The following is a 23,478-nucleotide window of genomic DNA, read 5'->3' as shown; positions in this document are numbered from 1 at the left end:
GAGACATACCATGCCTCATTCCCCACACCCTCTGTGCCTTCTCTCACTCTCCTGGAGCAGAGAGGCGCTGCTGCCCTGACAGGGTCTCCAAGACATACCTGGCCTCATTCCCCCCCACCCTCTGTGCCTTCTCCCACTCTCCTGTGCTGGAGCAGAGAGGCGCTGCTGCCCTGACAGGGTCTCAGAGACATACCTGGCCTCATTCCCCCCACCCTCTGTGCCTTCCCCCCTCTCCTGTGCTGGAGCAGAGAGGCGCTGCTGCCCTGACAGGGTCTCCGAGACATACCTGGCCTCATTCCCCCCCACCCTCTGTGCCTTCTCTCACTCTCCTGTGCTGGAGCAGAGAGGCGCTGCTGCCCTGACAGGGTCTCCGAGACATACCTGGCCTCATTCCCCCCACCCTCTGTGCCTTCTCTCACTCTCCTGTGCTGGAGCAGAGAGGGGCTGCTGCCCTGACAGGGTCTCCGAGACATACCTGGCCTCATTCCCCCCACCCTCTGTGCCTTCTCTCACTCTCCTGTGCTGGAGCAGAGAGGGGCTGCTGCCCTGACAGGGTCTCCGAGACATACCTGGCCTCATTCCCCCCACCCTCTGTGGCGTCTCTCACTCTCCTGTGCTGGAGCAGAGAGGCGCTGCTGCCCTGACAGGGTCTCAGAGACATACCATGCCTCATTCCCCCCACCCTCTGGGCCTTCTCTCACTCTCCTGTGCTGGAGCAGAGAGGCGCTGCTGCCCTGACAGGGTCTCCGAGACATAACTGGCCTCATTCCCCCCCACCCTCTGTTCCTTCTCTCACTTCCCTGTGCTGGAGCAGAGAGGCGCTGCTGCCCTGACAGGGTCTCTGAGACATATCTGGCCTCATTCCCCCCAACCCTCTGTGCCTTCTCCCGCTCTCCTGTGCTGGAGCAGAGAGGCCCTGCTGCCCTGACAGGGTCTCCGAGACATACCATGCCTCATTCCCCCCACCCCTGTGCCTTCTCTCACTCTCCTGTGCTGGAGCAGAGAGGCGCTGCTGCCCTGACAGGGTCTCAGAGACATACCATGCCTCATTCCCCCCACCCTCTGTGCCTTCTCCCACTCTCCTGTGCTGGAGTAGAGAGGCGCTGCTGCCCTGACAGGGTCTCCGAGACATACCTGGCCTCATTCCCCCCACCCTCTGTGCCTTCTCTCACTCTCCTGTGCTGGAGCAGAGAGGCGCTGCTGCCCTGACAGGGTCTCAGAGGCATACCATGCCTCATTCCCCCCACCCTCTGTTGCGTCTCTCACTCTCCTGTGCTGGAGCAGAGAGGGGCTGCTGCCCTGACAGGGTCTCCGAGACATACCTGGCCTCATTCCCCCCACCCCTGTGCCTTCTCTCACTCTCCTGTGCTGGAGCAGAGAGGCGCTGCTGCCCTGACAGGGTCTCAGAGACATACCATGCCTCATTCCCCCCACCCTCTGTGCCTTCTCCCACTCTCCTGTGCTGGAGTAGAGAGGCGCTGCTGCCCTGACAGGGTCTCCAAGACATACCTGGCCTCATTCCCCCCCACCCTCTGAGCCTTCTCTCACTCTCCTGTGCTGGAGCAGAGAGGTACTGCTGCCCTGACAGGGTCTCCGAGACATACCTGGCCTCATTCCCCCCACCCTCTGTGCCTTCTCTCACTCTCCTGTGCTGGAGCAGAGAGGGGCTGCTGCCCTGACAGGGTCTCCGAGACATACCTGGCCTCATTCCCCCCACCCTCTGTGCCTTCCCCCCTCTCCTGTGCTGGAGCAGAGAGGCGCTGCTGCCCTGACAGGGTCTCCGAGACATACCTGGCCTCATTCCCCCCACCCTCTGTGCCTTCTCTCACTCTCCTGTGCTGGAGCAGAGAGGCGCTGCTGCCCTGACAGGGTCTCCGGGACATACCATGCCTCATTCCCCCCACCCTCTGTGCCTTCTCTCACTCTCCTGTGCTGGAGCAGAGAGGTACTGCTGCCCTGACAGGGTCTCAGAGACATACCATGCCTCATTCCCCCCCCACCCTCTGAGCCTTCTCTCACTCTCCTGTGCTGGAGCAGAGAGGCGCTGCTGCCCTGACAGGGTCTCCGAGACATACCATGCCTCATTCCCCCCACCCTCTGTGCCTTCTCTCACTCTCCTGTGCTGGAGCAGAGAGGAGCTGCTGCCCTGACAGGGTTTTAGAGACATACCATGCCTCATTCCCCCCACCCTCTGTGCCTTCTCTCACTCTCCTGTGCTGGAGCAGAGAGGCGCTGCTGCCCTGACAGGGTCTCCGAGACATACCTGGCCTCATTCCCCCCACCCTCTGAGCCTTCTCTCACTCTCCTGTGCTGGAGCAGAGAGGCGCTGCTGCCCTGACAGGGTCTCCGAGACATACCTGGCCTCATTCCCCCCACCCTCTGTGCCTTCTCTCACTCTCCTGTGCTGGAGCAGAGAGGCGCTGCTGCCCTGACAGGGTCTCCGAGACATACCATGCCTCATTCCCCACACCCTCTGTGCCTTCTCTCACTCTCCTGGAGCAGAGAGGCGCTGCTGCCCTGACAGGGTCTCCAAGACATACCTGGCCTCATTCCCCCCCACCCTCTGTGCCTTCTCCCACTCTCCTGTGCTGGAGCAGAGAGGCGCTGCTGCCCTGACAGGGTCTCCGAGACATACCTGGCCTCATTCCCCCCACCCTCTGTGCCTTCTCTCACTCTCCTGTGCTGGAGCAGAGAGGGGCTGCTGCCCTGACAGGGTCTCCGAGACATACCTGGCCTCATTCCCCCCACCCTCTGTGCCTTCCCCCCTCTCCTGTGCTGGAGCAGAGAGGCGCTGCTGCCCTGACAGGGTCTCAGAGACATACCTGGCCTCATTCCCCCCACCCTCTGTGCCTTCTCTCACTCTACTGTGCTGGAGCAGAGAGGCGCTGCTGCCCTGACAGGGTCTCCAAGACATACCTGGCCTCATTCCCCCCACCCTCTGTGCCTTCTCTCACTCTCCTGTGCTGGAGCAGAGAGGCGCTGCTGCCCTGACCGGGTCTTCGAGACATACCTGGCCTCATTCCCCCCCACCCTCTGTGCCTTCTCTCACTCTCCTGTGCTGGAGCAGAGAGGGGCTGCTGCCCTGACAGGGTCTCCGAGACATACCTGGCCTCATTCCCCCCACCCTCTGTGCCTCCCCCCCCTCTCCTGTGCTGGAGCAGAGAGGCGCTGCTGCCCTGACAGGGTCTCGGAGACATACCTGGCCTCATTCCCACCACCCTCTGTGCCTTCTCTCACTCTCCTGTGCTGGAGCAGAGAGGCGCTGCTGCCCTGACAGGGTCTCAGAGACATACCTGGCCTCATTCCCCCCACCCTCTGTGCCTTCTCTCACTCTCCTGTGCTGGAGCAGAGAGGCGCTGCTGCCCTGACAGGGTCTCCGAGACATACCTGGCCTCATTCCCCCCACCCTCTGAGCCTTCTCTCACTCTCCTGTGCTGGAGCAGAGAGGTACTGCTGCCCTGACAGGGTCTCCGAGACATACCTGGCCTCATTCCCCCCACCCTCTGAGCCTTCTCTCACTCTCCTGTGCTGGAGCAGAGAGGTACTGCTGCCCTGACAGGGTCTCAGAGGCATACCATGCCTCATTCCCCCCACCCTCTGTTGCGTCTCTCACTCTCCTGTGCTGGAGCAGAGAGGGGCTGCTGCCCTGACAGGGTCTCCGAGACATACCATGCCTCATTCCCCCCACCCCTGTGCCTTCTCTCACTCTCCTGTGCTGGAGCAGAGAGGCGCTGCTGCCCTGACAGGGTCTCAGAGACATACCATGCCTCATTCCCCCCACCCTCTGTGCCTTCTCCCACTCTCCTGTGCTGGAGTAGAGAGGCGCTGCTGCCCTGACAGGGTCTCCGAGACATACCTGGCCTCATTTCCCCCCACCCTCTGAGCCTTCTCTCACTCTCCTGTGCTGGAGCAGAGAGGTACTGCTGCCCTGACAGGGTCTCCGAGACATACCTGGCCTCATTCCCCCCACCCTCTGAGCCTTCTCTCACTCTCCTGTGCTGGAGCAGAGAGGTACTGCTGCCCTGACAGGGTCTCCGAGACATACCTGGCCTCATTCCCCCCACCCTCTGTGCCTTCTCTCACTCTCCTGTGCTGGAGCAGAGAGGCACTGCTGCCCTGACAGGGTCTCCGAGACATACCATGCCTCATTCCCCCCACCCTCTGTTCCTTCTCTCACTCTCCTGTGCTGGAGCAGAGAGGTACTGCTGCCCTGACAGGGTCTCAGAGACATACCATGCCTCATTCCCCCCTACCCTCTGAGCCTTCTCTCACTCTCCTGTGCTGGAGCAGAGAGGCGCTGCTGCCCTGACAGGGTCTCCGAGACATACCATGCCTCATTCCCCCCACTCTCTGTGCCTTCTCTCACTCTCCTGTGCTGGAGCAGAGAGGCGCTGCTGCCCTGACAGGGTCTCCGAGACATACCATGCCTCATTCCCCACACCCTCTGTGCCTTCTCTCACTCTCCTGGAGCAGAGAGGCGCTGCTGCCCTGACAGGGTCTCCGACACATACTAAGCCTCATCCCCCCCCCCCCCCCCTCCCCCTGTGCCTTCTCTCACTCTCCTGTGCTGGAGCAGAGAGGCGCTGCTGCCCTGACAGGGTCTAAGAGACATACCATGCCTTATTCCCCTGCCCTCTGTGCCTTCTCTCACTCTCCTGTGCTGGAGCAGAGAGGCGCTGCTGCCCTGACAGGGTCTCAGAGAGTCCTGTCTGCAGACTGGACTTCTTTTATGGTGTAGCAAGAGGGGGAAATAGCTTTTGTGTCCCACTGTTGCTACGTCATAGCAGTGAATAACCAGATTTAGAATATGTTGTTCTCGATAGTGGCTTTCAGTGAGAGACCTACATAACACATTCATAATATCCGCTCTCGGATACAGTTGAGTAACCACGGATACGGCTAGGGTTCGAAGATTAGTTTCAGAGAACAGCTTGGTTACACCTCAATGCCTCGTTACTGCAAGAATGACACTATGAAGGAAACGTGGCTAATAAAGTGTAGAAAGGGGTGCGATAGGGTAGAGTGGGCTTTGGGTTCCCAACAAGCTGGTTTACTCCAGCGCTCTTTTAAACGATTGACGAGAGAGTGGAACTAGTTAAGGGCATGAAGAGAGATGTTTGCACACTACCCACTCATGGGAGGTACACGGGTATAATGCACACGAATACAACCTCATATGTAAAAGAGGCAGTGCTTCTGAGCAGGCTGATGCTGACGTCCTCTTCTTCCTTCTCTGAAGATACCATGTTTGGACGAAGGGCCACGCCCCCACCGACTATGACAAGTGGCGCACCATGGCAGAACCGTACAGGGTGGAGTGGGCAGCCGACTTTGAGCCTTACGTTGTAGTGGGGCGCGACTGTCCCAAGTACGACCAGCGGTTCGTGGGATTTGGCTGGAACAAAGTGTCGCACATCATGGAGCTGGATGCGCAGGTGAGAGCCGCACCAAAGGTAGAGGTGGGGAACGAACACAAATCCATGCTGAAGGACAAATGTGGCTTTCTCTTGCTTTTCCCCTCATGTATTGAGTGTCTTCCCATAGGGAACGCCATGCCTCATTGTCACAAAGGGAGAGCGAGAGAAGAAAACCTAGTTGCGTTCTCCCAAACAATATTTCATACAGAAAAGAGCAACTAGGCAAAGGGGGACAAGAGAAAGAGGAAAAAACACTTGAAATGCCTACTCAGACACCCAGAGACTTTGGAATAGACGCCTCACTCCATCATCGGCGCCTATCCACACCCTGGTAGGATGGTACCACCAGGCCGGACTCAACCAAACATCCGAGTTCTTATAAAAAGTATTTCTCTGGATAAAGCGGGGATCCAGGAAGGTAAAATATACTAAAATTGCCTCTTGGTATACCCCAAAAGAATTCCTTTTATTTGTGGGCTACTCTGGACATGAGTAAAAACAGATACAGGGTTTTAATTGAGCAGTAGTGTCCCAATCGTCCATGATTTTCTCCAACATGCTTCGGCCGTTACTAGGAGACCATCGGGTCTTGGGCCTTCGTCAGGGCTGTGAGTATATCCCTGCCTACCTTGTCTGAGTCCGTCGTGGTGGTACCATCCTACCAAGGTGTGGATAGGCGCCAATGATGAAGCATGCCACTATTCAGTGGGTGAGGCGTCCATTCCCAAATCTTTGGATGTCTTCTTAGGACTTTCAAGTGTTTTTTCAGTCCGCCTCTTGTCCCACTTTGCCTGGTTGCCCTTTTGTTTACAGAGCGCAATTCCTCAACCCCTCCATTATTTCAATATCTATCTTCCCCTTGAGTGAATTCACATATTTACATTGACATTGGGTGTTGCGAGGGCTTTCCAGCTGCTTTTAAATCGAGCCGTAGAACCATAGCCGGGAATTTTCCTTTTCCAGCCTGTGAGAGAAGGGTCCTTTTGATGTTCGTCTGCTAAATGCGGATATGCTTCCAGCTTTTTTTTTATTCTAACTATACATTTAGCTCAATCCTCCTTCATCCTCTAGCGGGCTGTAACAAAAACTTTAAAGCTGTTTTGTGCTGGGAATCCCAAAATATTCCACGACTGGAGTTAAAATAGGAAACTCCAGCAGCCACAAAACGTTGGTACCCTGATGCCAGAACAACTGAAGGAAAAAATGTAGCGCAGCAACCTAGATACGAGCTTAATGTCACACACCAGAAAGTGCTAAGATTAGGGTCATGGCGTAATGCCGAGACCAAATGAGGTGACCAGGTTATTTTCATTTTTTTTTTAAAAGAAAGGTATTTATGTTGGGTTCATGTTTGTGATTTTCTTTAACTCTTTCCCTGATTGAGGACATTTGTTGTTTCCGAAAATCTTGCAGTGTTTGTGACTCAAAGATTGGAGGCATGATACAAGAATAACTTGTTTAAAATGAATTAAACCATTTTGAAAACTGGATCAAAATTAGAATGTTGATATGTTGAAGGAGAGCGAAACGTCACCTTCTGTATAATGATGGTTAATACTCATGAGGTTGTGAAGTTGTGCCTCCTGTACTTGCCCCAGTACTCCATACGAGGCTTCACTTGCAATGCGTGTAGTGTTTTTTGTTGGCTACACCCCTCTCATAGGTTTGTTGCAGTGGGTATCCTAATGTTGTTTTTGTTCTGCCCACAGGAATACGAGCTTGTGGTTCTGCCAGACGCCTTCATGATCCACATGCCACATGCCCCCAGCTTCGACATCTCCAAGTTCCGCTCGAGCCCCACCTACCGGCACTGCCTCAAGACGCTGAAGGAGGAGTTTCACCAGGACATGTCCCGCCGGTACGGCTCCGCGGCCCTGAAATATCTTACTGCTGAGAAGAACCTGTGAGGACTGTTGCAGCGGCTCCTCGCCGTCATGGAAACTGACCTTGGACCTGTGCTTCTCCTTCTAAACTGAACTCAGTGGGGGCCTGCCACAGCAGCCTCTGCCTCAGCTAAGCTAAGAGGGCCAAGCCACAGAGACTCCATGCCACGAGCTCAGGAAGTTTTGCCAAAGGCACTCGTCTACCACCAGCGTGTCTCATCTGAGAGGAAGTGACTGTGCTACCGCATCCCTCCAACGTAAGACCGGTTACAGGACCGTGCTCTAGTGACCCTGCCTCTGACCGTAGGGGGTGCTGCCATGGTGACCCGCACCACTGTCTGACTGGATCTTTACCGGCTCCTACGTGGATGTCCCATCCTCGCCACCCCTCTTTTGAAACTGAGCATTGAGCTCTGCCAAGGTGATCCCTGCTTCTAGTCTGACCACAGCTTAATTTGAGAGGGTGACGTCCATGGTGACCCTCTTCCTTCATCTGATCTAAGCTCAAGATTTCCAGCCTCTGTGACCCAACCTGCCTTGCACCAAGCTGAGCTCAGTGGGCCACGCCAAAGACACTGTTCCCTCATCTGGAGTCTGCCACTCCCTTCTTAATCTGACCTTTGCCAAGTGGTGCCCTGGTGAGAAGTCTGTACCAGACAGAAGGCATGGCAAGACGTCTCTTGTGAGTCTTGTCCTCCTCTTTGCTCCCAGTGGTTCTCACTGCAGCTCAATCTCCATCAGAGGGTGGGTCCCAAACTTTCCCAAAAACAAGGGTGGTCTTCGGATGAGGTGAACGCTCGTTTCTGTGATAACTCGTGTGTAATGTCCTGCTTGAGGTCTGCCTCAGCTCGTTACTGCCACAAATGTATTCCCTTATGGTGTCCAAAACATTTGACATGCGCTAGAAGCTCATTCCTAAAATTATTCCGTCATTTCAAGAATCGTTTGTACTTTGGGAGGTGTGGTCGTCAAGCGGGACCGTGTTTGGGGATTGAGGTGGAGGTCAATTGTAGACCAAACGAGAAACGCCACCATAAGAAGAAAAGGTGATCGCCGGTCGGCAGAGCTTCTCAATAGAGTGTCTTTCAAGGCCGGAAACTGCGATCAGTTATCAGCCAAACCTTTGAGATATCACTTTGTACGTAGTGGGTGGTAAGCCATAATTCTGACCAGTACTCTGTAGGCTGATATCCCTTCGGCCGGAAGAGGAGCTCTCCTACTGGAAGTCATTCCACCCTGAAGGAGCAGTCTTGTTTGGACTGTACTTTATTAACCCCTTCCATGCTCATGACGGAACGATTCCGTCATGAGCATCGGTTGAGCTGTGCTCATGACGGAACCGTTCCGTCATGGCCCCGCCCGCGCTCGAACCCTTCAGCACCGCGGGGGAATCCGCGCAGCGCTGAAGGGGTTAAGGGCCGACAAACGTACAAGACACGATAAACTGTTATGGGTAGTAGCCTCTCGGGGAACATCACTGGGCAGGAATGGGTGGTCTCTCGTGGGGACCATCATCAGAGATGGGGTGGTCAGCTATCATGGATTGTACTGTGCTAGGTGATGTCACCAGAGTAGAAAGGGTGGAAGGCGTGATCTGTTGTGGACCAAATTCTCTTAGGAAAAGTGCCAAACTGGTTATCCGCACTGTACTCACCCAGGGATGCCAGTCAAGCAGAAGCGCTGGAACAGGTGAGCCGCACTGTACTCACCTAGGTAATGTCACTCAAGCAGAAGCGCTGGAACAGGTGATCCGCACTGTACTCACCTAGATAACGTCACTCAAGCAGAAGCGCTGGAACAGGTGATACACACTGTACTCACCCAGGGATGCCAGTCAAGCAGAAGCGCTGGAATAGGTGAGCCGCACTGTACTCACCTAGGTGACGTCACTCAAGCAGAAGCGCTGGAACAGGTGATCCGCACTGTACTCACCTAGGTGACGTCACTCAAGCAAAACAACTGGAAGGCGTGATCAATATGGACTCTATGCTTTTAGGGGATGTCACTCCAAAGGGCTGAATGGGTGATTAAGGACTGTGCTCTCCTAAGGGATGTTAATCAAAAGGGCTGAAGGGGTGATCGATTATTCACCCTACTACACTCCTAGGGGATGTCACTCAAAAGGGCTGAAGGGGGTGATCGATTATTGACCCTACGCTCCTAGAGGATGTCTCTCTAAAGGGCTGAAGGAGTTATTCATTAAGGACCATACATGGTCGTGAACCATTATGGACCTTACACTCCTAGGGTATGTCACTCGAAAACAAGGGCTAGAAGGGGTGATCTATTATGGAGCTCACTCTTCTAGAGGGATGTCACTCAAACACAAGGGCTGAAAGGGGTGATCTGTTATGGAGCTCACTCTTCTAGAGGGATGTCACTCTAACATAGGGGTTGGAAGGGGTGATCCATGATGGATCTTACTTTTCTTAAGGGATGTCTCTCGAGTTGAAGGACTGAAGGGGTGATCCGTTATAAACCCCGTTCCCTTAGGAGATGTCACTCGAGCAGAAGGGCTGGAAGGGGTGATCTGTTATGGAGCTTATTCTTCCTAAGTGATGTCACTCGAGCAGTTAGGCTGGAAGGGGTGATCTGTTATGGCGTTCTCTCTTCTCGAGGGATGTCACTCGAGCAGAAGGGCTGTAGGGGACCCATGATGGACCCTACTCTCCTAGGACGTGTCACTCCATCAGAAAGGTACTACATAGTGAACCGTACTCTTCTAAGGAGGTTCACTCAAACAGAACAGTCAGTGAGTTTGATGGATGGCTGCGTGGGGTTTCAAATACCCCTTGCAGCTTTAGACCCTCAAGTGTTTTCTGTAATTAGTTTTATTTTTGTCTGGCGTCTCGTTAAGTCCCTCTGCTTACATTTGGACTCTGCTTGGTCTGCCTTAGGCTTGTTGCTCCTAGAACTGGACAATAGGCAGATTTCCAAACGGTGACGCACCTTTTGGTGTGTAAGTCATTTACCAGCAAATTGTTCTGCTTGGAAATGTCTAGACTTACAAACTCCAGGGAGGGAACCTTAAGGTGTTCTCTCACTAAAATATAACGGAAGCTCTGCAGGTGTTGGGGTGGTATCGGGGCATGAGCTTGGCTTTTTGTTTCAGACATGGTTTTCTAAGGCGGCTCATGTAACCCTATACTTTAAAGTTACTTACCTGTAACTGCAGTTCTCCAGCTTTGGTATCTTTCATAGATTCACATGCTTTAAACTCTCTCTGTCGTTAGGCCGAGTATTCCCAGTCTGTAAATGGGAATAATTCAAGCATGTGTAGCCATAAACGAGCCAGTGCTGGACGCTAACAATCTCCTTTCAGACAGTGGGCAGTACAGTGGAGATGTGGTCTAGTGCCGAAGTTGGCCACTGGGAACCAGGCGACCTGTGTGCCAGCACTAGTGTACCCGCATGAATACCTTGTGTGATTCTAGGCAATTTACTACAAAAGAAGAAAAAAAGAGCCTGTTCTCTTGCCCACACTTCCCAGTTTCAAAGGAGATTAGATTTGAAAGATGTCCTAACTAAAATGGTGGATGTTCCTCTTGGAGAGTCGCTTCTGGATCACCCCTCAACCCTTTCCGTTCAAATCTCTCCGATTCTTCTGCACCCATCGCCATCAGCACTTATTTTGTAGTGGTTTCGCGAGCAGACAGCGGTGACAGAATCGCATATATCTAGCTTCCACCCAGGCCTAAACTCTACAAAGATCTCAGCCGTGTTGGCCGTCTCTAAGTGGAGGTGAAGCGTAAATACCCAATACCATGGTCGTTTGCATGGGACCCCAAGACTCCTGCCACGGCAAACCATGCCCCTCTAGCCTTCCCCACCATTCTCTTTCCTCTGCTCTTGCTTAAGGGGTGCACACACAGCCCTTGGGGCCCCTGGGAAGCATTACATATTATGTATTCATCCCATGGAGCACCTGGGAGGTGCAGTGTTGGTCGCTTACCATAGGATAGTGAGGTGCTGGTGGCGGTAGCTACTATGTAGGGTTTTGAGATACGGACCTTTGAACCGGATTACATTTTGTGTCTTTGCCTCTTTAAAGTGCCCAGGCCTTAATTTATTTCACTTTATAAAGTGACAAGTGCAGAATCCCTTCTTGCCTCCACTCCGTCATGTACATCATGAAGGTGTGCCTGATGAGAAGATCACGTATGACCACAGCGTGCCCCTGATGAGGACTGGGGTTACAGGGGCTGGCGTTTCTCGCTGCATATCAGAAGATACCCCCTTGCTCTGGTGATCTGACATTTTGAGGCAGAAATGACAAAACTCCGCCCACTAATGCCAGGTGAACCTTGCCACGTCATGAAGAGCGGCTGACAATCGTTGAGCAGTGGCACCAGGACACCTAATGCAAGCCTGGCCTACTGAGTGGTAACTACAGGTGGTTCTTTAGACACTGGATACCGAGATAGAGAAACCGCAGCCTTACCCCACTACCTCTACACCCATGAATATTTAAATTATTTAAGCTACTGATCAGAATGCGGTTCTACATGTATTTGGCGTCAAAGGCGCTTGAATGTTAGTTTTTATTGATTTTATAAAGTATTTTATGACAAACCATTGGTGTTGCCTGTATCACTCACTGCTTGCTTATATTGAGGAAAGCTACTTAAACATGTGTGTGACATTACTGAGATTTGGGAAGTCCCACCAAAACATGATGTTTGTAGCGTGTTGCTGTAGATACACGTACTCTGTATACTCCTGCTATCTAGTGTTGGGCTCGTACATGTACACCTTGTTTTTCTTTAAATAAGTATTTTGAATCATGAGGTATAGTGACTCCTCCCTTAGTAGGCGGAGCTCCTGGGCATCAACTCCATGTCAAATTCTTTTTATCTACCATCAGGTCTAGACCGGTACCGATGGGGCTCCCGTGTTCAGCACTTGTAGTGTTTCCTTTCAATTTCATTCAGTCATTTTCAATTGTGGGAGCAGCGGAAAAAACGTGTACTCGATGATTCTTTCTTTTTCCTTGAGAGCAACGGTCAACAGACAATGACCTCAAGACTGTATAAATAGTGATTGAACGGATGCCCTTCCAGCACTCCCCCCGCCCCCCAGTGACACTCCAAATCTCAGTGTCCGACCACCACATGAGCTGGAGTCTCTGCCTCCCCCCTAACCACGACAACACCACGTGCAAGGCCTTCGTCCCCTAAAATACCCTTCGTTATCGATGCGAGTAGAGGTGGGGTCATTGGAGAATGGAGGCAGGAGTCCGATGACGCCACCGACCTCTTCGGGGAAGACTGCGTCGATGCAGATGAAGCAGCAGCAAACCCCTCTGGGCACAGCTCATCCAGTCGTCTCCCAGCCCGGAGGTGGCCTTTTTACCCCAAGTCTGACAAGGAAGAAGAACCAGCTGCAGGTGCTTCACAGACATGGCATGAAAGATTTATAAAGCGCAAACAAATGCCCGGCGGAATCAAGGCGCTTAAGGGGTTAGTCCCATGGAAGGAAAAGTGAAGGAACTAGACATTCAAAGATCGCAAGGACCCAGAACCTCCATTGAAAAGTGGAAAACCAGGTTTTTAAGGCCTTTCAGAATGTAGTGTGGATCTTAAGGCTGGAGATGGAGCAGGGGAGGGTATTCCAGAGCTTGGATGCAGCTACTGAAAAGGCTCTGCCTCCCCACCTTGCCTTTTGGAATTTAGGGACGAATACTTGATTGTGGCTGAAAGACTGGAGCAGTCTAGAAGGAGCGTACTATTGAAACACGGCGTTGATCTGGCTAGGTCTGGAATTCTTTAGTGCTTTGTGAATAACGCACAATGATTTAAAGAAAATGTGTTTGTTCACAGGCAATCAAAATCAACAGGAGAGGAAGGGATCAACACGGCTAGTCCCCTCAATAGAATATCAAAAAACAACAAAGCCAGTGTACAATAATATGAAACAGGGGGCACTCTAATCAATGCGATATATCAATCAAACTAGCAACGAGCCTCAGATTCCCTGTGAACCGTTATGTTCATAGGAAGAAAGTTTGGCCACTATGGAACAGTACCCAGTGGGTATGAAAAAGCCCTCACTCACCAACCTGGTTGGTGACATGCTTCATCATTGGGCTTCCACTGGGACGACCGAATGTCATCCCAGTGTGCTGCGACGCCAGGTTACTGCGGAGCTGGGTTGGTTGTGTGGGGAAAGTGAATTTAAAATGTCCAATCAAGTCAAAAAGAAACTTTATTAATTTTGCTTAAATGGAAAGGAATAAAAAGGAGTGAGGGTCAAAAAAATAAAAGACCTGGTTCACTCCGTGGCGGTCAACATGTTTCTGCCTCATGGAGTGTTAATCGGGCATTCGTCAGGACCAGAGGGGGATGTGCGCAGCCCCGGTGGTGTGAACTCGCTAAGGTCCACCCAACCGTGGGCTGATGTGTGAAAAAACAAAAAAACACTGAATAGTGTGAACTCCGCCAAGTAAAGTAATTAATTATGGGGAGAGGAACGAGTTTACTAGAGAGGCCAGTCCGTTCGAAGCCTCATGGATCCCGGTAGGGGGGTGGGAGCAAAATGGCACACCGCCCTTGCTGCTCTGCACCCACGATATGCCTAAACAGCCTCTTGCTGCCGGGTCCGGATAGTGGTTTGCTCGTTTGATTGATATATCGCATTGATTAGAGTGCCCCCTGTTTCATATTATTGTACACTGGCTTTGTTGTTTTTTGTTCACAGGCAGCCAATGGAGCTAGGATAGCCGAGACAGACTGATATTTAGACACGCGTGAAGACTCCAAACATGAGCACTATCGTCTCCAGGACATGACTCAGGCCAGCACAATAGCCAAGTCGAGGCTGAGCCCCGCCCTTACGGTACCAGGCATCGCGCCCAATATCTAAGAAACAAGCTCTTGGACCATCACTGCCCTTAGGCCATGGTCGGCACGACCCAAGCTTCGGAGCTAACAGCCTCCTTTCTTCAAGGGACCAACGGGTACATCCCTTGAGCACAATGATTCTTCAAAAGCCTTCGAAGCTGAGAGGACGTACGGCACTGGCTCCGTAGCCGGCTCTCACCAAAACCCACATCGATGCCAAAATATTCCATCGGCTCCAAGAGCTCATTCTGTTCCCAAAAAAAAAACGTTGGCGGCTGGCTCCTAAGTCAGACTGACCCATCTTCCAGCCACGGCAGGGAGAACTGGATGCTCGCCAGAAACACCTGTTGATCCATTCTCAAAGAGGCAAGATCATTACGAAGTTCCTCCAAAGCCAACAGATTCTTTGCCACGGAAAAAGAAACTCAGCTTTGTGGAGAAAATTGCTTTAAAGCCTCCTTCGCTTCCTAAGCAGAAGTAGTGCAAGGACTGGGGCACCAGCCCTCTCGCTGTTCCACCCCAGATCGACCACCTCCGCCTCCTCTTTCTCCCCCTCTTCCACTACAGCCTCCACTGCTCACTTCCCCTCTCCCATACTTAGCAGAGGATTTCCCCCACTCATGCTATGGGTAAGGCAGCCCACTTCATCCTAGCAGCCGCTATGACGCACCTTGTGACCCAGTGCCTACTGACAACCCGTGAGAAGACTACAGTGTAGTTGAATCCCCAGACCCGGATGTGCACCCAGCTAGGTCATATTTTCTAGATCACACAACGTCCTACCTTGAAGTCATTCAGAGGGCAGCCACCTATTATCAGGTGGACATACATATCCGCCAGGAAGACAACAACTTCCTGGTTGGGACACTATCAAAAACGCACAGTCCAATTCCGCCCTATACCCAAGGGGATGCTAAAGACCGCCACAGACTCCTTTAAGGGGCCTGATAAGGGAAGGGTTGTCACACATTGGATTGGCAGAAATTATAAGCCTCTTTTCCGACAAGCCCCCCCCCCTTACGTAGTCCCGATTTCCTGGTGGTCTGCGTTGTGTGTGAACGTGAAAACGCACAGGCCACAGGAGATGCTCCTACTCCAGATAAGTAGAACAACAAGCATTGGCATAGCCAATTGGTCTCGCCTTTGGGACCCTTTAAGTGTTTAGCCATGTAACACTTGATGTTGTTGCCCCCAGGATATTGTGCTGCATAACTAAATACTTCTAAGATCCCAAAAGCGAGACCTATTGGCTATGCCAATGCTTGTGTTTATTGCAGCATAATTTAGTAAACCATGCCACATAATGTGGTCCTTCTCTGTCACATAATTCCAGTGGCCCTAGGTATAACTAAAGGACAAAGGCTTTTCTGAATGGGTTACAAATGCCAGCTTTTAGCCCACGTTATTTTTCATGCCACTTACTTTCACAACCATTTGTTTTTCAAATGCTCAGCATGCCAAAGTGTTAAGGTGACCAGGCGACCCTGATTTGCTGGTCATGCCAGTTTTCTTCACCATCTGTCCTAGCAGATTTCAGAATATTTAACACGTCCGGTTTTCTGACGACAGAACACAGGAGGCAGTTTACATGTGTTCCGATACTTACTTAAATGGTTAGCTGCCCTCAACCGAAAACTATTTAATTAGCACAGATGATGCTGTGAGCATATTATGGCCCCTTAGTACCTCATTGCTTGTATATTCAATGTTGATTGCTCTGTTAACTAAGCATTTCCGTGCAGCCCATGGATGCAAATAGTAGTCCTATTTCTATGTTTCTGAGAAGTCCTCGGTTTTGGTTTTAAAAAATCTAGTCGCCCTCCAAGTGCCTGCTGTTGTTTGCAGTTTTGCTTTCTACATTATCACAATATTCAAGTCCGGGGTGCTAGAGCACTACTCACAAATAACATAATAAATAAATCGCCGTTAATTGCTAAAAGTGCTAATTTGCGACTGGCAGAGACAGTTGTCCGCTTGGCGAAATTATGCTCTTATAGTGAGGCATCCTGCTAGAAAACAAGAATCCTAAAACACGATAAATCATTGTGAGCTATTTTAATCCCCAAATTAGTCTTGTTTTAAATAATTAACACAGTTGTTAAGGTGGTTTGAAAAGCACCGTTTTAAATGTGACTAAATGGTCATTTCAACTGTGAGACAATGACGCGGTTAAAACGCAAAAACCAGCGAGACACAGTCTAGCATAGCAGAAACGGGAAGTGCAACTCTGGTGCACAATCACACCACCAGTCTTGCTGCAATCCGGAAGAAGTCCGCCCTGACACAATGGGTGTACGACAGCTACTGCAATGACCCCTGAGGCCGAGATGAGGGCCTTAAGTGTTCCAGCTGAGCTTGCTTGAACTATCACAGTACGATGAAAATACATACTTGCTTTGACAAATACTGCTTGTAACTAACAAGAGGTCTAGAAAATGAATCTAGGCAAAGTATTCTATACCCACCGTACGCGTAGAACGCACAGCATCTTGTTCTTTGTAAAATGTATTTTTACTTTAAATTCGTGTTTGTATAGAGATAACATGGGTCCGTCCAAAATGCCCCTCCCCCTCTCGCCGCCGCCTATAACCTCGAAAATGGAGTCCGTTGGAAAGGGAGGGGGGAGAAAAAAGGTCGAATCAGGTTTGGGATAACCACAAAATAGCATTTTTGTTTAATTTAAATCATGAGAAAGAAAACAAAAACAGACCAATTGAAAGAACGGTTTGTTTTTTTTAGAGCGCGGATCGAGGGCTTGTTTATTGTTTGAGGTCACAACAAAAAATAAACTCAGATTACTGTAGGGGATTGCTTGAAATGCGATGCAAAATCATTTGCGAAAATAATTCATACGTCAAGCCCACCTGTGGCGCGTTATTTAATTTTTTGTAATGAAAATAAATGCAGGTTTGGCTAGGCCACGGAGGAGGCGGGGTTGAAAAGCGGGAGGGGTGAAGAAAACAACAAACTATTAAAAGGGGTATACTGTAAAAGCATAAAAGGTGTCACTCGCAAGAGGGGAGGGGGTCGGTACGTCTGTATTTAATCGGTTCTTGGCTGTACCTTCCTTAACGTTTAGAGGCGGGAACAGCAGCGTGTGTGCAGCAGAGGAGATGGCGCCCTCCATTCGGACCACCTTTGGGGAGGACAGTTCACAAAACCTGCTTCTGCATCAAACACAACAAACTGCTAATGTGTGCGTAACATATCACAGCCTTGAAACAATATGACAAAAACTATTAAAGTACACACATTTTCACGCATTTGCAATCACATCTTATTGGCCGCGAGCGAGGTGGTGGAGGGGGAGAAGCGGGAGTTGTGTGCGCACGTGGCAAAGGCACCTAGCGCGAGCGCCAAAAAAAACTGGGCCGCGAAAGTCATAGCGATCACAGTGAAAGTGATCGTGATCGCGATGACACGCTCTGTGCTGCTGAAGGCTGGCGGTTCGCACGTGCACGCTCGCATGAGCGCAAGCTTGTCGCCAGCCAGCAGCACTTTGAAAACTCACCTACTAAAGTCTCTCCGAGCAGTGCATGAGCGCTGACTCTGCGAGACCTAAAAAGGAAGAAGCCACGGGGAAAAGGGGAGCATTGCAGGCGGACAACTACTAGAGGATTGCCAGCTCCTTTGGCTTGCTCTTGTGCTACATCACAAGAACAGGACCAAGGGTTGAACTTTCCACATTGCCACAGGTTTGCAAAGAGGACACTTTAATCATAGCAAAAACTGTGACATGAGCCTCCCCACTAGATCCCGCGCCCCTCGATATCCTGTTGAAAGGAGGGGGTGCCATTCTTTCAGTACTCACTGATATATATAATTCATCCTTGGATATCGGATGTGTGCCAGATGCATGGAAGCTTGCTATCATCAGACCTTTATCAAAGAAACCTTCTTCAGATCTAGAGTTATGCAAAAACTACAAACCTTTGTCCATCCTCCTGGGAGTTAGCAAAAACCTGGAAAAGGCGATATATAGCCACCTGTCAGTATTTCTGAACTCTCAGAACACCCTACAACACACTCAAACTGGATTTTGGTCAGGGTGTGGTCAGAAACTGCGCTCCTGGTTGCCACAGAAGATTTTAAATAGGTCATTGACCGAGGTGGTTCAGCTCCTTTCATTTTGCCTGAGTGCAGCATTCGATACGGTCTCCTACCCAACCCTACTCTGTAGACTGGAAAAGGCAGGGATCACAGGAAGCACATTAAAATGTCTCATCTTTTCTAAAGAACAGAAGCTTTCAAGTCAGCGAGGGGCTGTTCCTTTCTTCCACCCATCACTTAAAATGAGGTGTTCCCCAGGGCTCTTTCCTGAGCCCCACGCTTTTCAGTCTTCACGTCCGTCCACTGTCGGACATCATTTGCTCCCTAGGTTTCACCATGTTGTCTTATGCGAACGACGCAAAGATCATGACCTCCTTCACACCCAACACAGGTCTCATACCACAGAAACTCAGCTCCTGCTTAAAGCAGGTCACCGACTGGATGGCTGCCTGCGGTCTCAAGTTAAATGGTGATAAAACTGAGGTGTTTGGTAACAACCCATCGCTCTAGAGCCAGCCAAGCTTGCCCTCCTCCTTGGGAGACCATCCGTCCCACAAGCCAGATGTGAAAAGCCTGGGTGTCACACTGGACAGCAAACTCACTATGGCTACTCAAGCAAAGAGGCTCGTATCGAGCTACTTTGACCTCCTAAGAGCTCTTAAAAAGACGCTTACATGGCTACCAGTTGCAGTCTGTAGAACAGTGGTTTAATATTATCCCGCCTCGACTAGCGGAACTCCCTCTATCTGGGCAGTCGACTCTCTTACAAAAAAAATTCAGCTTATGCAAACCGCTGCAGCGCGAATCCTCTTGGGTATTCCCAAATGTCAAACGGCCTCCCTGGCACGTGCCACACTACACTGGATGCCCATAAGCAAGAGGGTTCATTTAAAAGTGCTCTTTTAAGTGAACTATACGTTCTTCATGCCAGGCACAAAGTAGGTCCCCGTATCCTTCATCACCTGATCAGCCTGTTTTGTACCAAAAGAGAGCTAAGATCAAATAACAGGAGTTGTTTCTTCATTCCCAGGGTAAAAAAAGCCAAATGTGGTGGGCGTTCCTTTTCCTACCGTGCCCCAAAACTGTGGAACACCTTAACTCTAACCCTTAGGCAGACAGATAACTCACTTAACTTTAGGAAACAACTCAAAACCCATCTGTTTGCATAAAGGTCACTGTACCTGAGCCTAGTACACCTCGCCGCCGGGAAGATCGTTTGGGTAGCCATGGATTCAATAAATCCTTTTCAACTGAATTGAATTGATAGAAACGTCTAACCGCAGATTTCTCACCTTTTGAATATTACCCCAGGCGTCAGACTGTATCTAGAAAATCTTAAGCAGTACCTCTATGTGCCAGCAGGTGGCGCGAGCATTCCATGCTTGAGCAGTCTGAGACTTTCAAGATGATATTTAATACATTGATTGAAATTTCATCAATGAGTATAAGTTAAAGGGACAAAACGTCTGTGTGTCTCAAGGACAGACCTCCAAGCAAATGGATATGCGAGGACTGTGTAGTCAGGCAGGAAACAGCAGTGTACAATGAACTGTGTTTTAATGTGCACATTTTAGTGAATTTCTAATGACTATGATTAAATAGTGAAGATTATTTTTTTTTTTGGTCCTCCTCTCACCAATAAGCTACTGCAGATCTCAAAAAGCCGTCATTTTCTAACTGGGCGCCCTTAGGCTTCCTGCGCTTGCTCAGGTCGACCCGACCGGCCCCTTTTTATGGGGGCTTGGTGTAATAGGACCAAAGAGTTAGATCCACGGATGTTATATTAGTCTCAATTCTCGGCCCCAGGTCGTAAGGGGCTGCCAGATGTTCATGGATCTATCACTTGTCCCTTCATGTTCGAGGCGGGCCATAGCAAGTGAGGATTTTAGCCATTCTTCGGTTTTTGGGGGGTGGTCATCTCTCCATTTTATACATATTTCTCTCCGGGCTAACAGGACCGAATATAGCAACAACCGTCTGTGTGTCTGTAAGAAGTCTAAAGTAGATAGACCGTCGTTACCAAAGAACACCAATATATTAACCTCAATGTTTACTTTGAAGATGTTACACAAAGAATCTCTCACCCCCTTCCAGAACGTACCTAGTTCAGGACACTCATAAACAATGTGGACATCATTGGCAATGGGTGCCATGCACAGGGACATCTTAAGGATTTTGGGGGCCCTGGGCCAAAAATATTTTGGGGGCCCCTGTCCAGAACAGCTTTGAATTTATGGTCCAATTTGAGCCCCTGTTTTCCACGCCGTTTCCGCTTCCTCAGCTGCGTTAGCGATCCAGTTCACATCATAGGCATTGGCCTATATATTCCCGATGTAAACGGACGCGCGCAGCTGACTGCGGTAGGATTTAGTGTTTCCTGCCCTGCTACTACGTTTTTAATACTTTTTAAATAGTATACGTGTGGCTGAATTACTCTGTGCTTTTTAACAATTTCTCCTACCATTTTTTTAACACAAATTTTATTAGGCATTGCAGATAAAACATTACATGGATAATTGCATATTTAAACAGGTGGTAATTACTAATTAGATAAGAAGTGATGTCCGAGGTACAGCTGTGACAGTGCATAATCTGATGTTGATGATTGCGTATGTTCAAACTTTACATAGTATCCATATTCAAACCCCAGAAGGAGTCAAGTTTATTTCCATTGGGTAATGAACTTATGTGGTGAATGCCTGAAGGGTATTATGTCTGATACCCATTTTAACTCACCCACTCCAATCCACCCCTTGAAACCGAACTCAAAATAACAAAACAGTTGCCGTTGTGATGAAACCTTATTATATCTTGGTAAAGTGTGCTAGGTGACATTCTCATCCGATATTGCTAGGGAGGACAAGGGAGAGGGGGCAAGAGGGAGATCAGGGGCAGGGGAGAAGAGAGGGGGGAAAGAGCAGTCGTCACAAAAAAGAAACGACTGCCAAGAGTCCAGCCACTTTGGGGGAAAGGGTCAAGTAGCTACCGCACCAACAGTTCGTGGAGTCTGAGAATTAACAATTTCTCTTACCTATGCGCACTTGCACTTTAGTTTATTCTGTTTGCCTACACCTCCTTCGCTGCTTCGATTCGCATCTCACTTTTCCTCCAGTCCTGGTCCGCCGTGTCTGATACACCGATTGTGTGGAGGGCTGGGGCTACTATCAGGCTCCTCACGTCCGCCACGCAGTTTCCGCTTCCTCAGCTGCGTTAGCGATCCAGTTTGCATCATAGGAATTAGCCTATATATTCCCGATGCAAACGGACGCGACCAGCGGCTGCGCTTCTGGCGCGTCAAAGACAAGCCTGTCTGCTCCCGTCAGTGTCCCGTCAGCGTCCGGCGCCAGCCATGCTGCCCAGCTCCCCTCCGGTGAGCTTCTTCCACTATATTACAATAGGGAAATACTGCTTAGCCTTAGGTGGCTACCATTATGTCAGTGTACAGCTGCTGATCCGAGCTTGGAGGAAGACTTTCGATGCAATAAGTGCAACTGGTCTCTACTCCAGCACAGGAAACTCGCACCCAAGAACCTCTCACGCAACACTAAGTGTAAAAACAATAAGAAAATAGAGAACTTAAAGGCCACCCTTTTAAATTGTCACTCTATGCAAAAGCATGAACCACACATTTATGACCTACTTTTAGACGAACAGCCTGATGTTTCATTTCTCACAGAGACATGGCTGTCTGAAGCCTCCAACCCTACTATTACCTCGGCAATCACTATGAATTATAAAATCCTTAGGAGGGACCGAGTGGGAAGGGGGGGCGGTGTCATAATAATTTACAATCAAGAACTAGACTGCTCTCCCATCCCGATGGAAAACTTCGAGGGCGCAGAGTCCTTAGGCTTCCGCTGTACCTTATTCCCCCATCATAGCATAGCTAGTTTTCTGATTTACAGACCTCCCGGTGCAAATGGAAATTTTATTACCACGCTTTATACAGCCACCACCTCCCTGGACTTAAAGTACAATAACTGCCTTATTCTGGGAGATTTCAATATACATATGGACAATGGAAAATACCCTCAAACAATTTCCTTGATGGAGACGCTGCAGACCTGCAACATGTTTTCATCTATTTTTCGGCCACCCAGGCGAAGGACCATACCCTAGACCAAATCTTTCAGAACTTTGACATATCAGTAAGCCTACCTCTTCCCATTACCTGGTCTGACCACCTCCTATTAAAATTCATCATTCCCAACTCTGACACAGCCTCTCGGGCTAACGCAGGGCAGAAGGTCCCTAATTACAGAACGTTCCATAAAATATCCATCCCGATGTTAGCAGATGCCCTCGGTCGTTCCTCACCGGAGCTGTCTGGCTGCCCCGACTTGGACGCCCTCTCAATAGATTCATGGCTCTGAACCAACATTGGTGCAGCTGTACCGGTTGTTTCCTGCTCCTCAAAGAGGTTGGCCCCACCAGCTCCATGCTTTAACGATTCCCTCAGATCTAGCAAAAGAAATTGTAGAAAAATGGAACGGAAATGGCGTAAATCCTATCTACCTGAGGACAGGAAGCTGTATAAACACACCTTAAAAGCTCATTACATTCTCATGAAGACAGCCAAGAAAAACTTCTTTCAAACCAAGATAGAAAATGCCTAAATAAGAGTAAGGAAATCTTTAGCATGGTTAAATCCTTTACCGCCCTGAAAGCCAGCACAAAGGAAGGGCCATGCACGGAAGAATGGTCTAAGCAAATAGCTCAATTCTTCCACAAAAAGATCTCTGTGATCCAACAAGCCTTTACTAACAACTCAGAGGAAGAACTGGTCTTCTACCTTAATTCTAATAGCAATTTTCACCCCTTGGATCCTCCATCTTTACTAACTTTCCCTGAGTTTCAGCTTGAAGAGTCACTGACCCTTCTCCAAAGCATTAAGTTTGGCTCTCCAACCGACCTATGTCGAGCGAATATCCTGAACCTATTAGCTCCCACCATAAACCCACAGTAAACCAGCTCTTTAATGCTTCCCTCTCCTCAGGCAGCATGCCGAAATTATGGAAGAATGCCAAGATTCTTCCACTGATAAAAAAGGCTAAAGGCAAAGCCTGCCAACTACAGGCCAATCTCCCGTCTTACGGCCCTCTCCAAAGTATTCGAGAAACAAGGCCCTCCAAAAACATATTGAAGATGGGCAGCTCCTTCATGAGTCCCAATCCGGTTTTAGGGCTAACTACAGTACAGAGTCCGCTCTACTGGAAGAGACTGAATTTCTCAAGGGTAAGCTGGACCAGGGAGGCAAGGCTGTTCTGATACTGCTTGATCTGTCAGTGG

At 50.0% G+C, this 23,478-nt stretch overlaps 1 protein-coding gene across 2 annotated transcripts in view; it reads left to right on the top strand.

Annotated features, from left to right (window-relative positions):
* LARGE2 (LARGE xylosyl- and glucuronyltransferase 2) overlaps positions 1–11,875 on the top strand; it is a 305,710-nt gene extending 293,835 nt beyond the window's left edge. For both annotated transcript variants that reach the window (XM_085646702.1, XM_085646703.1), the window contains 2 exons: positions 5,240–5,435; positions 7,127–11,875. In XM_085646702.1, coding sequence (XP_085502828.1) covers positions 5,240–5,435; positions 7,127–7,324 — 394 coding nt within the window. In that variant the 3' untranslated portion in view covers positions 7,325–11,875. The remainder of the gene's footprint in view (positions 1–5,239; positions 5,436–7,126) is intronic.
* Positions 11,876–23,478: the final 11,603 nt, after the last annotated feature.

This window comes from Triturus cristatus, chromosome 3_1 (genome assembly GCF_964204655.1).
Source record: "Triturus cristatus chromosome 3_1, aTriCri1.1, whole genome shotgun sequence".
NCBI classification, from domain to species: domain Eukaryota; kingdom Metazoa; phylum Chordata; class Amphibia; order Caudata; family Salamandridae; genus Triturus; species Triturus cristatus.
Note: the sequence above shows the minus strand (reverse complement) of the source record. Positions and strands in the feature narration are given on the sequence as shown.